The following is a 24,399-nucleotide window of genomic DNA, read 5'->3' on the forward strand; positions in this document are numbered from 1 at the left end:
CGCGGTGAATTTGCGAGATTCACCGCCGGCGAAAATTCGCTGACGAAAGTTCGCCGGCGTCAAAAATATAATTGTCGCCTGCGTCAAAAACGGGCGTCGGTGTCAAAAAAATGGACGCCGGCATCAAAAACGAGATGCCGGCGCAGTTTCGCAAATTTTTCGCCTTTTTTTGGCGAAGCGAAACTGCTCAAATTCACCTATCACTAATCGTGTCATTGAACTAACATTTGGTTATTAATTAGGGACCTCTTTTCATTCAATTAGTGATCCTCGTCCAACTGAATTCAGCCAGAGCTTCTTAATGCTCTTTACTTTGCGATGGTTAACAATTTATATTCACGGACTGTTTCAGAGTGGCATAATTAAGTGGCCAGTGCTGTTCTGCGCATGCAAAAGAGGTTATAACACGAAAGAAGCCACAATTGGACCGTGAGTTCATTTTCCTTTACAGTCATGCCTCAGTGACACTCATAAGCAGCCGGCATTCCAGGGAGAGGTGAAAATGGGATTTTGCCAGTATATTTCAAACTGATGCATTCATGGAAATGATTTTATTTTAAGAACATTATACTAAATGTGATTAAAATTTTCAATGGGCCAAATTTTCACTGAGGTTACATTTAAATGTTACTCTCCTGAATTGCTCAAAAGAAATCTTATATATACAGTAACTTTGACAAATTGACTGGTTCTCTGTGGAACTTAAATTAATCTTAAATAGACTGTACTTCGGTAACGTGATTTTTGTAACTGACCTTATAACTGACCTGCTATGCAAATAACAAATAAGAGAGGCCCAGTAGCTGCAATCAGTATCAGGTTTTGAAATATACTCTTATACTACCACTTTCTAATGTTTGTGCCTAAACTAAAACCGTGAACTTGAATACTCATGGAACGTCAACTTGAAAAGGAAAGGTAAACTCACTGGGGGTGACAAATATCTGGTGCCCCCTCCCTAGTGATTATAATCCCTTACCTGATACCAATGCTCCCGGTAGCTGAAAACTACCGGAGAATATCTGCAGAAACACCCTGGAGCGATCACTGTTTTCTACTTTTTCATTCTTCAGTGGACCTGGGCTGGTGCATGCACAGTAGAGTGTAAAGATGGCTTCTTTCACTCTAATGTGCATGTGCCAGTCTGGAAGAGAAGATGAAGATTTCACCTTTCCTTCTCCTTTAAGTCAAAAAACAGATGTTCTATGAATATTCAGGATTAAAGTTTAACATACAGTACTTTAGGCAATGATATATATGAATTGCAGATTTGAATATCAAGTAATTTTTCCTTTCCTTCTCCTTTAGATGACAAAGCCACATATAGGGCACAGTCATATGATAACGTTTGGGAATCCCTCTCTCAGCCTGCATAATAATTTACTCTACTTTCAACAAAAAAGATAACAGTGGTATGTCTTACATTTCCCAAGAATATCTGAGTATTGGGGTGTTTTCTGAACAAAGATTTTTAGTGAAGCAGTATTCAGTTGTATGGAAATTAAATGAAATGTGAAAAACTGGCTGTGCAAAAATGTGAGTACCCTTGTAATTTTTTTTTAATTTGAATGGATTTAACTGCTCAATACTGATTACTGGCAACACCAAATTGATTGGATTAGCTTGTTAAGCCTTGAACTTCATTGGCAGGTGTGTCCCATCATGAGAAAAGGTATTTAAGGTGGCCAATTGCAAGTTGTGCTTCTGTTTGACTCTCCTCTGAAGAGTGACATCATGGGATCCTCAAAGCAACTCTCATAAGATCTGAAAACAAAGATTGTTCAGTATCATGGTTTAGGGGAAGGCTACAAAAAGCTATCTCAAAGGTTTAAACGGTCAGTTTCAACTGTAAGGAATGTAATCAGGAAAACGAAGGCCACAGGCACAGTTGCTGTTAAACCCAGGTCTGGCAGGCCAAGAAAAATACAGGAGAGGCATATATACTCAGCTGCCTATTCCTCCTATTCCTATTTTCTAGGGCCCACGACCGGATCAGCCCAATATCGCCCACTTTAATGTGCAGTGTCGGACTGGGGGGCCCGGGGCCCCCCTGGACTGCTGTCCAGGGCCCCCCACCCCCCTTGCTGCTCCGCACTGTGCCGTGCGCTGCCTTCCTTCTGTTCCACGCCGGCGTGCATGCGCAGACGGCGCAGTGCTGGCGCACATGCGCAGACGGCGCAGCACTCCGGCTTTTTTTAAAATTTATTAAAATACCATGATTGGTAACAGCCGGGCCAGTCCGACCCTGTTAATGTGGGCATATCGGGGAGAGATCCACTCGTTTGGCAACATCGCCAAACGAGCAGATCTCTGCGTCTATGGCCACCTTTAGTTAGCATCTCACTAGGGATGTAGCGAACCGCCGATAATGTGTTCGCGAACGCCGTTCGCGAACACCGGCAAAAAATGCGAACAGTTCGCGAACTTCGAACATCCGAAAGTCGTTCGATTCGAACGATCGAAGGATTTTAATCGTTCGATCGAACGATTTTCGTTCGAATCGAACGATCGAAGCCATTCGATCGAATGATTTCATTCAATCCAATGGCTTCGATCGTTCGATTCGAACGAAAATCCTTCGATTTTAGCGATCAAATGGTCGAATGATTTTGACGCGAACGCCTATTGGCGAACGTCGCGCGACGTTCGCGAACTTGCGGCGGACGCGAACAGCCGATGTTCGCCGGCGAACAGTCCGCGACATCCCTACATCTCACTTTTCACCTGTCCTCCTACCTCATCAAGTAGCAGATGAACTAATAGCTGACAAAACATTGGATGGGATCCTGTGTAATTTGAACTTGGAGATGAGTGGAGGTGTTTAACTAACCATAACTTAACAAATTGAATGCACAGACACAGTTCCTTAACCATCAAGTATTTTATTGTTGAAAAAGATTATTGCATTAAACTACAGTTTTTCTCAGCTTATAAAAATCTTACCTTATTTATAACAGGAAGTTAAATATATTGTATTAAGTTGCAGAATTATGTACAAGACTTTATATAGTACATTGGTAAAAAAGCATTGTCTTATTTTACAAGGGAATCAACCAGTTGCTCGGAGCATTAACAACTTGAGCTGTTAAGAAAAACTTGCATGCGTTATGCACATTCACATGTAGAAAAACTGTTTAGATATGACGGTTCTATAAAATTTGTTTCCATCCAACTACAGCAATACATCTATAGCAGTGTAACCCAGACTTACTGCCAGTGCCTGTACAATACCAAAGTTCTGCAAGGAAAAGTACAGTCACATAGTGGATTTACAGGAGAGCAGTGAATTAAATGGAGAGTGAAAAAACATTTCATACAAACATTTTCTTAAATACATGAGAATATGCATTGTTTTGATAGCATCCTTTTCTCGGAAGTTTAAATCGTGTTTTATTTATTTATTTGTTTGGTATAAAGACCCCAAAAAATTGTTGAAAAGTGTATTTGTTCTTGTTTGCACAAGCATTTTTATAGATGAGATTCTTTGGGTGATTTAAGTTTAATTTATATTTATTCCCAAGTTTGCACAGATATTACAAGATGAAAATGGTGAAGCTGGAACATTTTGTAACTTTTGATTAATCTTTAAAAAATAGCCAAAGCCTGACTCTGCTCAACAAAAAAATTTGTCATGAACATAAATGTATCTTTTTCTATTATTTTGGTAATTTGTGCTGTAGACTAGTCCTTGATAGAAAATATGAACAAGAATCTACTATAAATTAGCATACGTCACAAATGATTTTACATTACTTGACATGACCTTGTTTTTTTATCTAGTGATATCTAATTTCTAAAAAGAATCTGGGAATATGGTCAATGTATATATTATGTTAAATTTGTACACTTAAATGCACCTTTTTTCCATGGCCAGATTAAGGGGTCTAATTACTAAACTCCAAATGCAAAAATTACAAAAAAATCGTGATTTTTTTTTTTATAAAATCTGACTTTTAAAAAAATCACAAATTTTTTGGAATTGTTTAAACGATGAGGATTGAAAAGTCAGAATCTGAAAATCCAGCATCTCAGACCTGTCGATGTTGCATTTAAGGCAATGGGAGAAGTCCCAATGATTTTTGATGTGCGCTGGGTTTCGTTGCACTCCACATTGTTTATAAAATATCCCACCATCATCGATGTTCAAATTATTACCAATTGGTCTAAGTTGCTGTTCAGATCTGTATTAAAGGTGTCTCTTAAATTGTGGCTTTAAATCCATGTGAACTCAAATTCCTTTGTTTCTATGTTATTTTATCTCAAGCTACAAATGAATATATATCAATAATTAAAATATATTTTGATGATAGTTTTGTGCAATGTTGATATATTGAAGAACCATTCTGTTGTTAAAGGTTTACACTTTATTAAGCATGATAATTGTGTGAAAAACTGAAATGTAAAATTCAGTATTTAAAACCTGCAGAGTTCCATGAAGCCAATGGAAGATTTCCCTAGGCAAAATTTTATTTTTTGGCAGACCAATTCAAAATGATGAGTAGAATTTGTTATTTTAAGAGTTCTTTTTAAATTCAAATAAACTTGAAAACTTACCAAAATCAAGTATGTGCTTAACTCAAAAAAACTCAAATATATAAAAACTTGAATAAAAACATGAAAATTTAAAAATAAATGAAATATTTTCTTACGTTATGTCTAGACAAACTCCCATTGACTTTTACATGCGCTCAGCAGCTGTTAGATGCCAAATGTTTACATTGATGTTTTTTTTTTGCACTTAATAAATCTCAACATTCGAGTTTTGAAACCTCTTGTTCGAATTCATAAGTTTTAGAGCAAAAGCCTTTGCATTTTTCTGAAAATTCAAGTTCAAACATTGATTAATCAGCCCCTTGATATTATTTCTAGAGGTCAGAAAAAGATAATTATTTGAATACACAAACTGAGAAAAAACAATTAAATGGATTGTAAACCCAAATATAACATTTTGCATAATAAAAGCAATTTCAATTCTAAACAGCTTTCCAAATATACTAAGAACAGATTTTCAATTATTCCAAAATGTAACTGCTGTTTAAAGATCTGATTGTCCTTTTATACTTTCTGCCTTGGTGATACTTTTATGTGTAGTGTCTACACTGAAACTAGGCATACATGAGTTTGCCAAACAAGTCTTCCCAACTGCTTGAACAATAACTGGGAATATGTCTCTCAAGCAAGTTTAATTGTGTGAGGACCGCATCAGCCCTAGCTCAACATCGTCAAATGTCCTCTTGTTTGGCAAACTCATGTATGCCCAGTTTAAGTAAGCAGAAGCTTTGCAATATAATAAGAATTAATTTTATTTAACACTACATTATAGAATAATCAAAGACCTCAATGGCTAGCTTTGTTTTATTTCCGTAATTTATTCTTTTCTGCTTGAAAAGAGTCTTGAGTGAAAAATCATGCTTTTACATCTGTAGATCATTGAGAAATAAAAAAATAAAATAGAATTAAAAAGAATAAACTAAAACTTATATCCACAGTCTTTATAAAAACAACTGATTTTACTGACACAAAATAAAAAAACGATCAAGTGAAAATGTACTTGTTAATAACAAATCTGTATCACATGAATACTGCTGATAACTGATGGCTAGCTTGTTTGTGTAGCAGGCCAATTGTCCCCTACACCCATATCCTGAAACGATGATTAAATGTTAAATTCATTCACAGAAGTCACTGGAGCCATTGAAGGGGCCATAGCAAACACCAACAGATTTTAATCATAAAATTTCATTTTAGTGTAAAGATGTTTTAATACAATATTTAATATAAATCTTTAAATAATTGTTTGAATATAATCAGGTAACAAATTTATTTTATCTGGCAAAGTATACATTTATTCTTATCCATATAACAGAATATTCTTCAATAAATAGCACAAAGGGAGCAGATTTATTTTAATTCTGTAAAATATTGTTTTTTCCTACTCAAATTTGCTGTGGGCTACAGAAAGAACATTTTTATTTTGTAGGATTTTCTACTGAAGGTTAATGTAAGCACAACATTTCAGTTTTAAGCTTTCAGTGGTTTTCAAATTTTGGTTTTAGGTCCAACTTGTTTGTTCAGGACTAGCCTCATCTTTTTAAAATGTTGCAAATAAAAACATTGTTCTATTAGTCATCCCCAAGAATATCTAGAACCATGAATAACTATTCAACATAATTATTACCCTATCGCATCACATAACACAACCTAACTTGGTTTGGACTCAACTGGAGAGGTCAGGTTCACAGTCTGGGGATTACTTGTTTCTAGAAAGGACCAATTAAAAGCCAGATAAGTTTCATAGATCTAGTTCTTCTCACTATTCTTTTTATTTAATATATTAACACAATATTTAAAACATGACTTGACTAGCAAAGATACTGTATATACTTTTAATAGGATAGGAAGACAAAGTAGCTGACAATGAGTTCCAAATCATGAATTCATTAGCATAGTCTTTAGATACTATTAAAATAAGCTTTTTACATGTTAATATTACTCCGGTTGTGTGTTAAATTTCCACATAGAATGTATATATAAACTGTATGTATCTAAAACATAAGATCGGTCAATACTAAAGATACTGTATGTCCATACATATATGCAAAAGTGTCATATTTTATTCTGATTGGCAAAATTAACTCTTGTTCATTACATCTATTTGCATAGATAACTTGCTGATCTGTATAAGATAATTTTTCATTTCCTAACTATGAATAATATATTTATGTTGCAGAAAAATACTGTTTATAAGCTATAGTAATGTGTACTCTATGTTATTAGCTGATATATTTGCCCTATTTATATTGTTTTATGATTTTATTCAATCGGTCTGCTTGCTTTACCAGACTCATCCAGGAAACATAATTTCTTTAAAAATTCAGTAACTAAAAGAAAATAAGTACTACATTTAAAGATATTATAATGAATACATTTTGAATTTTATCTTTGCATACACTCTTCTATGCACATGTAGCAATAGAATGGGAATACTTTGCAAAAATAGAATAAAGGGTTAAATGAATTTCTGAGCACTATATAAAGAATAATAATACTGCAAAGTAAATCTTTACAAAACTGGCATTTCAGATGATTAGTTCATACAACTGACTGAATTACTGAAAACTGTGGGATCTTTAACAGTTGACTGTATCTACCATCGTTTTAGTAAATATGTGCATTTAATTAGCAAGTTACTGTTAGGGGAAGATTTATCACGGGTCGAATTTTGAAGTGGAAAATAATTAGAAATTTGACCATTGAATAGAATCCTCCGACATTCGAATTCGAAGTCAGAGGATTTTATTCATCGTACGATCGTATTATGATCGTAGTACGATTGTACTCCGATCGTACTTTGTATTGTACGATTCGATAATTTTATCGTACGATCGTACGATTTTCCTTCGAAACCCAAAAACTTAGAAATATACTCTGGCAGGTCCCTATAGGCTAACATAGCACTTAGGCAGGTTTAAGTTGGCGAAGTATTGAAGTTGAAGTTTTTCTAAAGAGACAGTACTTCAATTATCGAATCGTCGAATAGTCGAACAATTTTTACTTCGAATCGAAGTCTAAGTAAATTCGAAGTCGTAGTATCCTATTCGAATTACTTTGAATTTAGAATTTTTTTACTTCGAAAATTCCCTCGAATTCACTTTGACCCTTGATAAATCTGCCCCTTAATTTAGCACAAAGAGAGAAACTGCTCATGCAATAACTATTTGGGTTGTGCGTCCCTATTGTTAAATGAATATGGGAAAAACACTGACAGCAAACTAAAGCCTACCATTACTATGTATTGTATCCTAGTAAATGTCAGTGAGATTGATTTGTTCCAGAAAAAGGATGAAAGTCCTGTCCTTGAAAGAAAGGGTGGATCAATGGGTGCAGATGGATAGCTGGAGGCATTCCAGTGTTGGGATGGGAAGTAAAAATGGCAGGAATTAGGGCTGTGTGTGGAATTGCTTGGAAAGTTAGTGGGGCAGGATGAATTGCTGTTGCAGAGACTAAATGCAAAGGGTGACTAGCCAGGAATGCAGGTTGTGCTGGGAATAGTGTTGGTGTCAGTGAAGAAAGTGCAATAGGAGAAAAGTGTGGTTGAGGAAAAGGATTTAGATGAGGTAAAGGAAAATGATTTGGTGGAGGACGCATGGAAGCTGTGACTGCAAAACGCTGCATGAGAGCATGATGAATTGTGGTAATTGAAGGATGGTGATGAACTGAAACAGGCTGTAAAGTATTTGCTGTTGAAAAAACAGATGATCCCATAGAAGGTAACCCTTTAAAATGCTTAGAAATGTGCTGTTTCTGCATATGCTGTTGTGCCTGAAGCTGCAATTGCCTATATTTATCAACTTCATCGGGAGAAAAAGTTATAGGTTGGTGTGTTACAGGAGGAGATGTTGTCTTGTGGCACACCCTTTGAGCTTTACAGGAGTCCTGCATAGTTACATCATAAAAACATTTGACATTTTCTTCCATTGGATTTGATTTTCTATTTACAATATGTTGTTTGTTTTTGTTTTCTTCTTCTTTGGTCATTTGGGAGTTGTTTTCACTCAAATGTCTAAGACAGGGCAAAGGGCACGATACATTAAAATTAAGTTGTTCAGAGCTTTGCATATTATGATGTACTTCACCATGCTTTGAAGGTTGTTCAATAATAGAATGTGGGATTTCTGTATTTAAGGTTCGACATTCAGTATCAATATGTATTATATCTTCAAACAGACAGTTATCGTTATTTGTAGTAACAGTGACTTCATATGCACGTAACTCCTCACTTTTGCTTTCAAACAACCGATTTCCCAGTATGTCACTGACACCATTTTTCTCTAAGGGTAAAATTGCTGTCTCTTGAGCTGATGGAAAATTGACAGCTAAAAACCTTTCAGACTGTTCGTTTATTTCTATAGCACCACCTTTAGAGTTTTCTGCCGAAGTAACTTCTGTTTCCTCTGGTTTTGTAGAATTCCCTCTTTCCAAAAGAAGTTCAGCAATGAGTGTTTTTTCCTCTTCTGCTAATATGTGGTTCACAATATTTTCTGAAGTTCTGTCACAATATTTTTCTGAAAGAGAAACTATATTTTGGGAATAACATTTATAGGCTGTTTTCTCTTTTTCCATAGTGTTCCACATTTCTCCCATTTGAGAACATCTTTGGAGACTTAAGGAATCTGTTGTTTTTTCTGAAATCTCTCCTGAATTGCTAAGGTTTGAACATTCTCTATTCTCTACTTGTCTTCCATACAAACTATCCTTTATGTTTTTACCATGTTTTCTAGAACAATGTTGTTGCCTGGCATGTTTGTAGCATAGCTGATCACCTTGGAATTGGTCTCTTGACAATTTGTACTTCATATTCCTACATTTATCAACATTTTCCTGATCATAACTCTCAGAATGAAAGTGTTTTCCATGCTCATGAGACCAATCACTGTTGTGCTTTCCTATTATACTTGACCTACGATGTCTGTGTTTTGAATCAGCACTCGGGGAAGGATCTGAATGTTTACAGATGATTTTGGAATCAGAAATTTGAGATAACTGCTCTGAACTTACATCACTCTCAAGACTTGAGACTGTACTGCAAGAGCTGTATTTATCACTATCCCAAACAGAGTCATTTTCATTTTGACTTAAATCATTATTTTTATATTTCTGATAAGAGCTGCACCAATCCATGTGCTCCACTTTACCCATAATATTCGAAAGGTTGGCATGAGAAGACCTAGGATTTTTACTTTTTGAATTCTCTTGGAAAACAGAATTATTCTCCTCCTTTTTCTGCTCTGAATCATGGCAAGTTTCTAACCAATTTTGGACTGAGCACTTTCGTTTTCTTGAATGTTGACCTTTTCCAACAATACAATATGGTGTGCCACTGTGATTGATGGAATTTTGTGCTACATTATCATTCATCTTTTTTTGTACAATTTCTTTCTCAGTTCTGTAATTGGAATATAATTCAGAATCTTTTATAAGCTTTTCCTTTAAACTGCATTTCTCCCTCTTTGGCTTTATTGGCTGGCTGTCATGTTCACTTTCCAAATCTGTTTGTTTCTCTTTTTCAGTGTTCAGATTCTCTTGTTCCTCAGTAGTAGTGGAAATTCTGTCGCTTGCTGCTTCAGCTGTATGCTTTCTAGAGCATTTGAAATCAAAATATAATGGATTACAAGCATAGGAAATTGAGGGTTCAGATTTTGTAAACAAAAGAAGCTCTTTTGGCCACTGAAGGTTAGTAGTACCATCTTTGCTCAAAACATTAAGACAAGATGGTGCATTGGTTTGGACAGTGACATTTAAAGGTTCACTAATTGTGGGTTCTGTATATTTGTTTGGACTCTGGAGGGATTGATTTGGAGCATTCACATATTGCACATTTGAACTGCATGAAAGTTCAACATTATTAGGTGCATCTAAGTACTGCACATTTAAATTATAGGTTACATCATCTTTATTATATTTTTGTGAAAGTTCTTCAGATAGTTGATCTATTAAAATAGCATCTACAGCTGAGTTATTGTTGGAAATCGTTTCCTGGTAACTCCTTTTAGTTGTATGATCTATTTCCTCAGATGTTTTGCAACTTTCTTCTGGCCTTGAAAATATATTTACATGTTCAATTTGATTACAGGGCTCTTTAAAACTCACATCGGAAGGCTGTAGTTTGATGTTTATGTTTGACTGAGCAATTTCATTTTGTACCACTGCTAGTTCCTTACTACCTACATCATCATCTTTAAATGGCTCTTCATCTGCAGGTATGTGTATAGGTGTAGGCTTATCTGTTTTCTCATGCAAAGTCAACGTGTTATTTTCTCCTGCATTCTCATCCATGTGTGCATAGTGTCTAAAGCTTACAGACATTTGTTTTGCTTTATGATTGAAGAACTGACTGCAGTCATTTATGTCTTCCGTACTCTCATTGAAAACTGATGCTGAGGAATCAAGTTTCTGCAAAGCCTTCTTGGAAAAGCAGAATGACACTCCTGTTCTATTGTTGACACTGCTGTTGTTTGTGAATGATAGTTGGGTCTGATTTCCAACATAACAGCATCTGCTTTTATTCATTATATCCCTGCCAAATATAATGTCTTCTTTGTTCTCTGCAATAGCACTGCTTGAAACGGGGTCTCCTTTACAAACAACTGTACATCTGGAATTTGAAGTGATACCATCTTTGCTTGGGAAAATTGCATTCTGAGTGCTTCTTAATCTGGGTTCTTTAAATACTGGACCTTTTTCTGAAAAACTGAAAAAAAGATTAAAATTGTGAAAATAATAAAATATATTTTGCTTATCTATATGAACACAATATTGTACAGTCATCAATGTGAAAGTTTTAACTTTTTTTGTTGTAACCCTACAGAATAAAAGAATTGCATGTTATTTGCAGTATTCTAGACAAGAACTTTATATAGAAATTATAAAAGAAAATCAAAAATAACATTTTAATACTGATGCAAATGGTATTAAATTGCTTTCTGGTGGTTTGGGTCTGTGACCCACCCTCACCAAAACCAAAATGTTAAGGCAGGGGAAAGGTAAAATAGCAAAAGGCAAAACATTCAGAAACTGCAAAAAAATAAAACATCAGCTGCAAATTGTCTTTGTGTCAGTGGGTCGGGCATCAGAGAGAACTCAAGTATTTTATATTGTAACAACTGTTTTATCATGTACATGTATACTGTGCATCAGGGATATCCAATCTGTAGCAGTCAAGTTCAACTGGAGGATCAGAGGCTAGATATCCCTGATACCCAAGATACTAAACTATTAGGGTTTCTGTCATGATTTTTATGGTGTAGTTTTTATTTCTAAATAACTGTTTATACTGTAAATAATTCACCATACCATGTACAATTTCATTCCTAGCCCATAAAGTGTATTTTCTTTATTTTCTTTTAGTTGTAATATTGGTGTTTAAGCAGCCATCTTGGGTCATTTTGCCTGGTCATGTGCTTTCAGAAAGAGCCAGCACTTTAGGATGGAACTGCTTTCAGGCAGGTTATCGTTTCTCCTATGGGACTTGGATTTTTACTATTGAGTTATGTTCTACCAGGAAGCTGTTATCTGGTTACCTTCCCAATGTTCTGTTGTTGGGCTGCACAAGTCACATGACTGTGGAAACTTTGGAAAATGACAATATGTCGAGCTCCATGTCAGATTTCAAAATTAAAAATAAAACTGTTTGCTCTTTTGAAAAATGGATTTCAGAGGAGAATTCTGCTGGAGCAGTACTATTAAATGATGCATTTTGAAAAAAACATGTTTTTCCATGACTGTATCTTTTAACTTCCCCGTTGTTACTAACTTCTCGATCCCACCTGCCTTGATGCCATGCTTGCTGCTTTGGGTTAATTATTTTATCTTATGTCTGCTTGTACAAGGTATATTTATAATGTTTCATCTTTACAGCAAATTATAAGTACAGCATCTTTATTGCAGTATTGAATTATACCTATGGCTTTCTCTATTTTGGAACTAAATATAAAGTAAAAAAGTAGTTGCATCTCCAATCGTAGTTAAAAAAACAAAAACCTATTTTTATTAAACTATACAGATGCTTAAGGCAAAAGGGGTGGGACATTTTACAGACCAGTCCAGTTCTTTATCACATGACTACTACTTGCTGATTTGTTTATTTGGGAACTGTACAGTTTGTATTCACTTTCCAAGAACTTAATAAAAGTTTAACATGGCTAAATGGAGCAATCATCTTTGCTGTGGTAAAGTATTTTCACTGATTGTTTCCTTGTTCTGCATTTAATTATATTTAGAACATAATTGTAATTATATTATTACCAGTCTTGTTGCTTCCGCAGCTCAGCGAGCTGATGGAGACGTTTAAGTGCTTTTTCCTGCTTTTTTTCATCTTTCCACGACTTTGAAGCAACATTACGGGCAAACTCTCTTTGCTTTAATTCCTTCAGTCTCTAAAACATAAAACATAAATATATGTAGTATACAAACCTCTGTAATCTTGCTGAACTGAGTGGGTTTTCATTGTAATATAGAATTGAAAGGGAGGACTAATGCTTTTAGTGTTGTTGCTTTAATAAACAAATCTGTATAAAGAAGTAAAGATTGTATCATTGTGGTGTTGTTGCACCAACATAAGCACAAATTAAGTTATATTCTTGCAATAAAGCAGGCTTTCCCCATGCTTTTCATGTATTTTTTGGTAAAGAGTACATCATTTATTTTTGAAAACTGCATGGTATAGATGGTAAATGCACTTAGATGTAAAGGCACCTAGAACAGGGGTTCACAAAATGTATATTGTGATCTACCTATGGATCCTAAACTGGAGACCAGTACATTGTTATTGTTAGCTTTAGTCCAATGAGTTACTGTAAATTTAACTTATTCTTTATTTTGGAATGCAGTGCCTATTTCTTATGTAAAATGTGAAGGCCAAAGATACACAGAGTTTTGCAAGATACCTAAGCAGTTTCGAAACTTTGCAATTTATACTCTACTAAGCAAAATAAAATATCACTTTGTCTATATTTTTCTGTTTTGATCCATGGCTAACATGGTACAACACTCTGTTACTTTGAATTCCCACAACAGAGATTATGACACTTTATGAAACATACGTTTAGTTGTATATGTTGGGTACTTTTTAATTTTATAAATTGATCTAGTAAATTAGTAGTGTGGTTCTTTTAGTTGTTGGTCTAATTACACTATTAATGTTGTAGACACTGAAAGGGCTTAAAGATGGTAACCTAAACATGTTAGATCAATGGAAGTAGATAAACACAGGTTTCATAAGACCAGCTTTTTCATGGTGATACAATTGATTTTTAAAATGTGTGCAGATATTGTTTAGTTGTCCACTTGGCTGAACTGGTTGAAAGTAAAAGAAGAAAACTAGTAGTAGAAAAACTGCGCAATTAAAACTGTATTCTGCCTCATTTTGAGAAATGTTTGTCAATTCATATAAAAATAAATTATACTTTTTTAAAGAACATGAATATTATTTCTAAAATAACTCGGTTTGAAAGAGTTAAAGTAACATACACTGAAGTTACTCAGAAACATGGGAAACCTAAAAAAAAAAAATACTATGTAAAAGGAATCTCTAATTGAATTAACAATTTTCCCACAAATCTTTTCTGCTGTTCTAGTCAGCCCACAATATGCCATATACTGATTTGGTAATTGATCAAAATTGACTTCTGGACTGATTTCTATCGAAATAGAGAGAGAGAGAATTAAAACAATACTGATTCTGCCACCTCTTTAGAAAGCTACTAATTGCAGTGAAACAGAAGGAACAGAATGGCTTGATAATTGCTAGGAATGAATTAACAGCATACAAGGAGAAAAGGCATTTATTAAAAAAACAGCAGAGGAAATGGTGACTCTGGATTTATTAACCGTACCCATATGACAATAGGAAAACCACCATCTTCATTGGTAATAGGTATAAAAACTCATGTGCATTCAATAAATACAGTTATAGGACCTGTTATGCAGAATGTCCAGGACCTGGGGTTTTCCAGATAATGGATCTTTCCATAATTTGGATCTTTATAGCTATATTTATAGTCTACTTGGAAATCATATAAACATTAATATTAAATAAACCCAATAGGCTGGTTTCGCCTCTAGTAAGGATGTATTATATCTTAGTTTGGATCAAGTACAAGGAACTGTTTTATTATTACAGAGAAAAAGGAAATCAATTTAAAAAATTTGGATTATTTGATAAATTTTCATCTATGGGAGACAGCCTTACCATAATTCTGACCTTGCTAGATAACAGGTTTCTGGATAACAGATCCCATACCTGTACCCCCAAAGTCCCACAATTGAAACAACCCAATACAGGGTATATTATATAAAAACATGACTCTCAAAAGTCTATAGTTTAACACTTCTTTCTATTTTGAAAGCTCTAAGAAAGCTCTAAGAAAGTCCTTTCAGAGTTCCATAGGGCAGAAAATTGACAGTCTGTGTTTTTAGCTACAGAGATCTTGGATTGAGCCGATAATGTATAGTTACTGGTAGAGGAGTAGCATCAAATATCCCAGTACACTACAATGCTATTAATAATATACAGAGGGCTCAGACTTATGTCCAATTGGCAGTTAAGATGTCAAGTAAAGTACTTTTTATCTGGTTTTTACCCAGCAGTGCCACCACAATTGTATAAAGGCCAGTAATGGCCATCTTTAATGTGACTAAGGCCAATGTGTAAAGTAAGGTGTGTTATGAATGCTAAAATGATGGCACTAGCATTAACAGAAGACGCGGGTATTTTTGTCATGATGATGTTGATAAATATCTTATAATGCAGAGCCACAGCTACAGTATACTGTACTTTGCAAACCGAAGTTCAAAGCATTTGTGTATATTATTTTTTGAGATGTTAATTATCTAAGCTAGGTTTTATTTATTTTTTATTTATTTCTATTTATTTCTTTGCTACCTCTACCAAGATGGACACATTTTAAGCTTATCTTTCCCATTCCCATATCAGTGCTAACATATAAGATCTTTACCAATTCTACTCCTACAACATTTTGCTGCTCTGACATGATTTAATATAGAAAATGTTTTTATTGTTATTTAAACTTCATTTTTCTGTTGTTATGACAGTTATTTATGTATATCTTTATAGTGCCACTGGTATAGGCAGTGCAGCACAATTTTACAGTGCATTAATAGAACAGACAAGCAAAACAAACATTGCAACAAATACTAAATTCTGAAAAATTATAAATATATCCAGTTATAAATTCTGCAATATATCTGATATAATCTAATTAATCTTCACTATCCTTTTCTACATGCCAACTTTTTGCTTGAGTCAGAATTTTTGATGGACAGGCATATTGTAAAACATTATTCGCCTCAACTGTCTTTCAAAAGAAACTACTCTGGAACAAAGCCTGCATGTATACAACAAAATATAAAACATGCTAGATTAAGTTGAAGCTTTGATTACAAGATCAACTTTTTTGTAAAGAGTCCAATGTACATCAGCCTATGAAAAAGAGTTATTTGGTATAACATCTCTATTGAAAAGCATAAACATTGTCAATGGACTTATTGCAATTTGGCTGAGTGACTAGCGAGTCACAAATAATATGCATGCTTGCATTTCATGCATCCTGAGTGTATTTAAAATCAAGAAAAGTTATCAGACCATATTGACACAAAACATGACAAATGAGAAAATGACTCAAAGATGTATTATTTCCCAAAACAACAATTTTGGACACCCCACAACACATATAATTAAAGACTTGTATTACCACATTTTAACACACAAACATCTCTAGATGTTATGTTCCAGAGATTTAATTTTGCAGTGTTTGAGCATAAAGATGTGTCTTTGCTGGTAACTTGATGAAGATGAATGCAGATGGCGTATCTAAGCATTTAACTTTTTCATTAACTTCAGGACAAGATACATTTTAAATTGTCGATAAACTGCAAATTTAATCCTTACAGAGGAAGTCACATTTCATGTGAAAGTAGAGAGATAAAAGCAAACAACAAAACATCCTTTATGTTCTAAAGTAAACTAATGGAACACTGAGCATATATATTATGCATTTCCCCAAATGTGATGCTGCTAAAGTAGAATCATCCACATCCACATCCACCTTTTGGCCTCTAAAATAAGATGGAACTAATCCAGTACTTTACAAATTATAGATAAATAGAAAAAAATTTCCAGTGATCTCTAGGGCTAATTGATGTCCTTTTAGAGGTTGTTGGTAAGCACAATTGACTTCAGCTTGGGGTTGCAGACATATTCCAAGTTTGTTACCCTCTCCAATATACAATTGAATATATTCGATCACTTTGCTAATAAGCCTTGGCCCTATGTGCCTATGGATGTATTTCTCTAGGCATAAAACTTGAATGAGATAGTTTTCAGTACAGTATTGTTTTTCACATTCTTTTTTGAAGTACAATATTTGAGCAAACCCCTTCCCCATATCTCATAATAAGGTTAAAGATGCGTTAAAACATTGTTGCTACTAGGTATGTAGCCATAAGTTCTAGAGTATCTATCTACTGTGTGGTAATGTTTAGTTTTACTTATGATACAAATGAATAGTGATGGGTGAATTTGCGCCGAAAAATTTGCAAAACTGAGCCGGCATTTCATTTTTTTGACGCCGGCGTCCATTTTTTCACAGCGAATTTTCGCGGCAGTTTCGCGAATGTATTCGCCGACGGCGAATCGTGCAAATTCGCCGCGAATTTGTGCCTGGCGAATAAATTCGCCCATCACTACAAATGAACCATGTGTTGCATGATCACAGGTACACAGTAGGACAGATTATGATACTATAATGTTCGTCCATAACAGTATGCTTGGCTTCCAGCAGTATTTGTTTTTTGGTTGACATGGGTTACTGCCCATGCTCAAATTTACCCAGTGTTGATAAATGACCCCCAGAGTGAATGCTGCATACAAGTGGAGGCTGATTGTTGCCATTCAAAGTGAAGGTCAGATGTCATGGACTATTTATGGGCCCCTAGTTATTCTAGGCAGAGGTGAGAATACATTGAATGTTTCACAATGACAAAGCAGGGATTACTGTGAGCTTCCTCTACCTCTTTTCACAAGGTTTTCATGGGCTGCAAAAAAACATAGCCATCATATATATTAACATATATTAACAGGAAATTAATTATCCATGGTGGTCCCTTAATTTAACCAATGAAAGACACTTGACTGATCAAAAAAGTAATTTAGTTAATGGCATCGGCTGATCATGCTTTGTAACTGATGTTACTGAAACATGGCTGAATGAGCCACATGAATGTTTTAAAGTGACAGAATAAATAGAAAATGAGGGTGTTGAATGTTGAAATATAAACAATGATTAAAGGAATAAGCCATGGTGGATTTTTTTTAATAAAGCTGAAGCCATATGGTTACAACTTTTTAAAGATTGTAAGGCAACAGGCAAGTTAGTAGTAGAAGTCTACTCAGCCAGAAATCATTTAACATTGGATTTATTGAAGACAGATCAGTTTCACCCATCACTTAATAACAGTATGTCCTTATTGATGCCTGTTAGACACACTTCAGAATACTACAGGTAAACCATTTAATCAAAACCCAAGTTTTTGAATTTTCAAGCTCATGGTAGATCTAACACAGTTCATGAGTTCTAGACAACACAAAACCCTTGAATCATGGTTAAAAACTTGAATTGGAACAATGATAAATGTGCCCCGTTGAAGGTATGTTCTTAGCTAAAACCCAGAACAAAAATGTCTATTTAAATATTATACCAATGTAGTTCTGACTATTTCCCCTTAGTAAGGAGATGTAATGAAATTAAGCACCAGGTTGTGTGACCAAACGCAGTAAGAAATAATATGGAAAGAAAGCCTTAAGTCAAAGGAGAAGAAGCATCTTTTAGGATCTATAAATACATTTTTAAAAAAAGGATGTAAAGTAAATTGCTTGATTTCCTTGCAAAGACAAAAATATTTTTATACAAAATTGACTTTTGCTTACAGAATACTTTAAAATTTCAAAATCAAAAATGTGATGTATTTTTTATCAATACATCCAATATGGGAGCCAGTGGGTACTATTGACTTATACTGGTGTGGTAGCGCAAAAGGTTTAGCTCAAGTTAGTTGCTAGTGGCTGACAAAGGACATTATACACAAACGTAATGTAAAAAATCCACCAGAGAGTCTCAGACTGGTGATTTGCTTTGATTGTGATCAAAATAACCAGAAGTGGAATGTGACGATACTGTCACATTTACCAAAAATGTCATTTAACTATGTTAAAAAGGGAGTATACTGTATCTTTAATAACTGGAATTGGGCATTGAGAAAAAATATGTGTTAGCCGATTACAGTACAGCAATGAAGAACAAATATATTTGTCAATGATGTGCCATGTTCGCAGGAAACTTTGCAAACTTCTGATACTGTATGTGTGGCCAAGTGACAGATGAGATTCAATGTTGATGTCTTAGCACATAGCATTTAAAAATACTCAAGCTACTTATCACCTTAAAGGGCATCTATCACAGCCAAAATCACACACATTTTAACAATCTGACCAGTACAACCTAAACTCATCTAATCAAACTACATATATAGCAAAAAATTACTCACAAAAGCAGAGCAAAAAAATACTCACAAAAGCAGAGCAAAGAAAGATCAACATGATTTATAGTTATCTTTCAATGTACATTAATATTTTGAAGAGTAGTTTTTAAGTGTCAGTATCACTTTAATGGGATAACATTATTATTCACATTGCTGATGGAGAAAGACCAAGATAGTAAACTTAGCTGAAGGAACCAGTGACAATCAGCTGACCCAAAAGCCAGTAAGTTCCTTTTTTAAATGAAGTATACTGTACAATATGTATGGTTGGAATGGGCAATTCTTCCCTCTTACCAATGGTAAAGTTCCACCTATAATACACAGTGCAGTTTTGTCTCTATTACAAAAAAGGGACATTTTTAGAATATAGAATGTCTAAGTAAGAATGATTCAGTCATGGATCTCAGTTATGAAGGAAGGCTTGCCAAGATGAAAATGCTAGTCATATTAAGAAGTAATACAATTGCTAATTTTTACTGATAAGGGAAATATTTTACCAGGCATGGATTTGCATTGAAGTTCCAAGTTTTGTCATCTGAATTTTTTCCATGAAACCACAGCAAAAAATTATCAGAAGGCTGCAAAAAAACACCCAAAACACTGCTAAAAGTTTTGCAAATTTTAGACATTTAACAAATTATTCTGTGGTTTCTCAAATTTTTCATAGAAGCATAATGGGACAGATTTACTATTATTTTGTCATATTTTACACCTTGCAAATTGGATACAGGTTCATATGGCTATTTCACATTACTCTGCAGATTATTTCAGTTATAATTGAGGCAGAACTTTATGGTCATGTGTCATTTTTTACCTAATCTGACTAACTATGAATAACCATTTTGGAAGCTGTCAGCCTCTATAGTGCCTAATTATAAAATCTCAAATTTGTTAAAGTTTAAAGGGGAAAAATCTGAATCTGAAAATGCATGTAAAAGTCAAAGGCAGATGGTGCCTTTAACAAATGGAACATGTTTTGTGCCTTCATGATTCTCCATAGTTTCAGTCTGTTTAATGTTTTTTTTTATAATGCGACAAATTTGAGTTGCTGAGGTGACAATTTGATAGAGCTTTCAGGGCGACAATTTTGAAAGTGGCACAATTCAATTGACACACAATTTTGTCACAACTTTTCCCCACACCAATGTTTTAGAGGAGATTTATTGGTAAATTAAGGGGATTCTGTGAATTTTTTTTGTAAATAAAGCCAAATCGTGATTGAGAGTTGTCAAATTTTCATTTTTAGAATTATGAGAAAAATCCAAATTTTAATAAATGCCCCACCTTATTAAACAAGGAAATAAATAATGTTATTAGAGACAATTCCTATTGATGTTTATAGACACTCTGGCTTTTACTTGCTGTGTTTTTCCATATTTTTTCCATTGCTAAATCACAACTATTGATGGATTTTACAAATTAAATTCACATTTGTTTTTATTTGTACAATCCAGAAAAAAATACATACTTACTCTAATTTTGATAAATTGGCAGCTCCTGACTGTAATTAATGATGTGCCAAAAAACATTTATGGTAGGTAATTACTTTACATCACTTTCACATTGTATTTAATATGGAAAAAGATATTTCAAGAGTATTACAAAATTAAAAGATGAAGTTCAGTAGAACAAAATCAATTATGTACTGTATGATGTTACCTGTGAGCAAGAAAGAGCTACATTTCTCAAGGGATATATGGATTGTATTTATGGGAATTGTATAATTATTGTCAAAACAGGATCTGTAGATTAAAAGATTAAACAACAAAATGACATTCTAAGACTGGCCCTTGGTATGATCTTTAAAATGAATTATTTGATACAGATAAGAACTTCTATGGATATTTCATAATATATATTTAAAGTGTTCCCCAGATGAAGAAAACCCAATACATGTCTCAATCACAAGCCTACAATGATACATGAGAGCAAGGTCAGGAACCCAGTGATTATACAGTATAAGGCATATAAAGGTTTGATTATTTTTCAAATTTGAACAAACGAAATTCAATATCATAAATAGACTTTTTTGTCTCTGCATCTTCTTTGTCTCGGCAACTTTTGTTGCCCAAATGCATTAAAACCAATGGGTATTTTTTTGTTATGGTGACTTTTTTGTGCTTGTGATAATTTTGTCTTGGCAACATTTTTGTCAAGGTGAAATTTTTCACAGTGGATTTTTGCCATAGTTTGCAAATTTATGCCTGGCAAAAAAATCTGCTCATCACTGGTAGCTACATTTTAGATGTATAATACATTGACAAAAACAAAACACGGGTCCTTTAGATACAGGTACTCAGAATCAGTTCAAAAACATGGCAGCAATATCTGCAATACATTACAGTATTTACCAACATGGAAATGAAGGATGGAACTAAATTGCATATAAGTGCAGCAGCAACACATGTGCAATTTGGAAATAGAGAAGGTTCAAGAGATCTCAGGCCTGTGCTGAATAGAAAAGGGTCCATAGAATTAAACTTGTGAATGCTTGTATAACTATACTTGTATAAAGATATTTGTCAAAATAATTTACACTCAGATTTCACATTTTGACAGATTTTGAAAACTTGCCTGTCACCCCAAACATCTATTCTAATCAACACTTTTAAATGTCCTCCTCCTTTAAAAGAGAAATTAAAACATTTCAAGCTTATTCCTCTGAAGCACACAACAGTCCTTAATTGTGCGTTCCATTGAATCAAAAGGAAAATGACTTTATTATTATTCTCCCTCCTGGACATGTATCTTATCATTTTCACTCAATAAATTGAACATCTGAATCTTGAATTCTTTTGAAAATGAAATGTAAAACTATTGTCTTACAAGCACTGAAAGAGCATTAACAACTATGAAATTATATCTCCCATGGGTCACTTTGAAAGAGGTTAAATAGGCCATTTCCATATTAATTATGTAAATTTTAACAGAAGTGAATGCAATTTCATAGCATGTAACAGTTAATGGCATATTTGCCTTATCTAGAGTTTCATTTGAAAGACACCCTCATCAGTTTGTTTCCATGTGTGTCCCTGACTAAGGGAATCTCATTATTCTATACAACACACACTTTACAATGAAGAGTTAGGAACATTAATTTGCTTAACTCTCCACTTTAACAGCACATGTAAGTCATTACTTTGCAGCAGGTGCATCAGTTCAAGGGAACGCAGATTGGGCCACTCAGACTAGTGGGATGAAAATAAACAGCTATTTTAGTTGACATTTAAATCTGGAGATATAAATAGTCATCAATCTGTGTTCAGTGGCATATAAATTATAATATTTTTTTACCTGGTTACAGTTAAATATAGCAAATATTTTAGATTATGTTATATGCAAACAAAGGGAGATTGGAAGTCATTTTTGAGAAACAAAATGGATGGCTTAAATTCACCAGCATGTGGATGACCCTACAGAATTCTTGTAGAATGTTTTGTGGATAGCACAGGAAAACAGTGGAATATTTCAAGGAAATAATGTCATTATAATACATGTCTAGAAGGCTTGTATTGCAAAGAAAATATTATTGGGCAGATAAGATAAGTCTAGGGGGCAATAACACTTCAATGTGTGAAGTTAGATTTCACCACAGTAAAATACCACCACTTTCTATGAAATACTATGGGATTTTTAGAGGCCTATTTATCAAAGTATGAACTTTAATGGACAGATGTATCAAACTGCAACATTTTGGGGTCGGGTTTTTTAAGGCCAAAAATCTGATAAAGTTGTGGGGGGAAAAGTGTGACTTTCTTATGGTTTATTATAAGACAAAACTGTGTCTATTTCGAATCCGAAAATACTCCAACTAAAACCCGTTGAAATCATGTAGAAGTCAGTGGGAGATGTACCTTTTACAACTGAAAGATCTTTTTTTGATTTGTGTTTTTAGAGGTTTTTGGGTGGTTTTGACACTCGCTTTTGTGCAACTATACGAAAAAGTTGTAGTTATTGTGCGACAAGTTGAAAAAGTTGTGGTTTTCCTGTTTATGTTTTCTCAGTTCAGCTCTTTTAATAAATTTCATGACAATCAAGGTTTTAGAGAAAGTGAATTTAGTTGTGGTTTAAAAAACTACTAAAATGAGGCAAATTTATCAAAATTTGAGATGAGAGCTCACCACAGTAAAAATCAACATACTTTCTATTCTTTTCTATGAGATTTTTTAGAAGTTTATCAATGGTTGTAAGCCACTTATTACACTAAGGTGTGAATCAATCATAAGCAGTAGCAAAACAGCACATAGAAAGTCAAATATCAATCTCTATGAACTGAATTCCTATACTCCAGTTATCATTATAATAATTGTTATTACGATGCTTTCTCATTTAAACACTAATTTTTGGAACGAGTTAAATATAAATTATTGTGAATCCAGAAGATACATCAACAGTGCATCAAGTGCATCAATTTTCAGCTGGAAATATTTTGATTGCAATTTTAAGCTCATATACAGTATTTAGTCCAATTTTAGATTCAACATGATTTCAAATAACTATTTTTTTTCAGCAACTGATATTTGTAATTTAATAGTTTATCTTCATGAGACGGAATCTAATTATATTTATACCCATTTCAAAGTTCAAATTTTTACAGCAAACCGAGGGCTTAATAAAAGGCTCCTTTAAGAAAATAAATATCGGCTGTTTGATGGGCAAAGTAGTAGAAATAGAAAACATATCACTTGCAAACCAGGTTTTCTTAAAACATTTATTCACTCATGCGTTCCATGAAAAACCAATGCAATATATCTTACTCAAACTGCTGAGAAGATAAAGATGCAAAATGCCCTCTAACCTAAGGGTCATATCTGTAGACTGTAATGTTGGCCTTAAATAAATAATTCATACTATATGCTCCAAGCATTTATCAGCAGTGATTGTTCAGCGCAATAGGTAGCGGTTGCCATAAACAGATGTGTGGATACCTAACTGCATTGCTACAAATCAGCCTGCGGACATTTTAAGTTCACTAGGATCTGCGGTGGTCCTTGAAGGTTATGTTCTGCAACAATGTGAAGTCCATAAGGTGGAAATGCTTGATCAAGATGGACAGATAGATAACAGTTGAAGGCATTTTCTCTGAAATACTGTATTATTGTAACCAATAAATGCCTAAAAAAATATGCACTTGTGACTATTACTGTTTATTTAAAAGAAAATAATATATATATATATTTTTTTTTTCCAAAAAGAACCAGCAACACCGGGATATTTTCAAAAACAAAAGTTGTATATTTAGTGAAGCATGTTTTAGCCAACGTAACGTTTCAGTCCCCACTG

General features: G+C 34.0%; 1 protein-coding gene across 1 annotated transcript in view; it reads right to left on the reverse strand.

The window, feature by feature from the left end:
• Positions 1 to 7,647: 7,647 nt before the first annotated feature.
• LOC108719670 (zinc finger protein 804B) overlaps positions 7,648 to 24,399 on the reverse strand; it is a 256,418-nt gene continuing 239,666 nt past the window's right edge. The window contains exons 3-4 of the mRNA XM_041568299.1: positions 12,805 to 12,935; positions 7,648 to 11,251 (exon numbers count right to left, since the gene is read on the reverse strand). Of these exons, the coding sequence (XP_041424233.1) occupies positions 7,813 to 11,251; positions 12,805 to 12,935 (3,570 nt within the window). The 3' untranslated portion in view covers positions 7,648 to 7,812. The remainder of the gene's footprint in view (positions 11,252 to 12,804; positions 12,936 to 24,399) is intronic.

Source organism: Xenopus laevis, chromosome 6S, assembly GCF_017654675.1.
Source record: "Xenopus laevis strain J_2021 chromosome 6S, Xenopus_laevis_v10.1, whole genome shotgun sequence".
Classification (NCBI taxonomy): Eukaryota; Metazoa; Chordata; class Amphibia; order Anura; family Pipidae; genus Xenopus; species Xenopus laevis.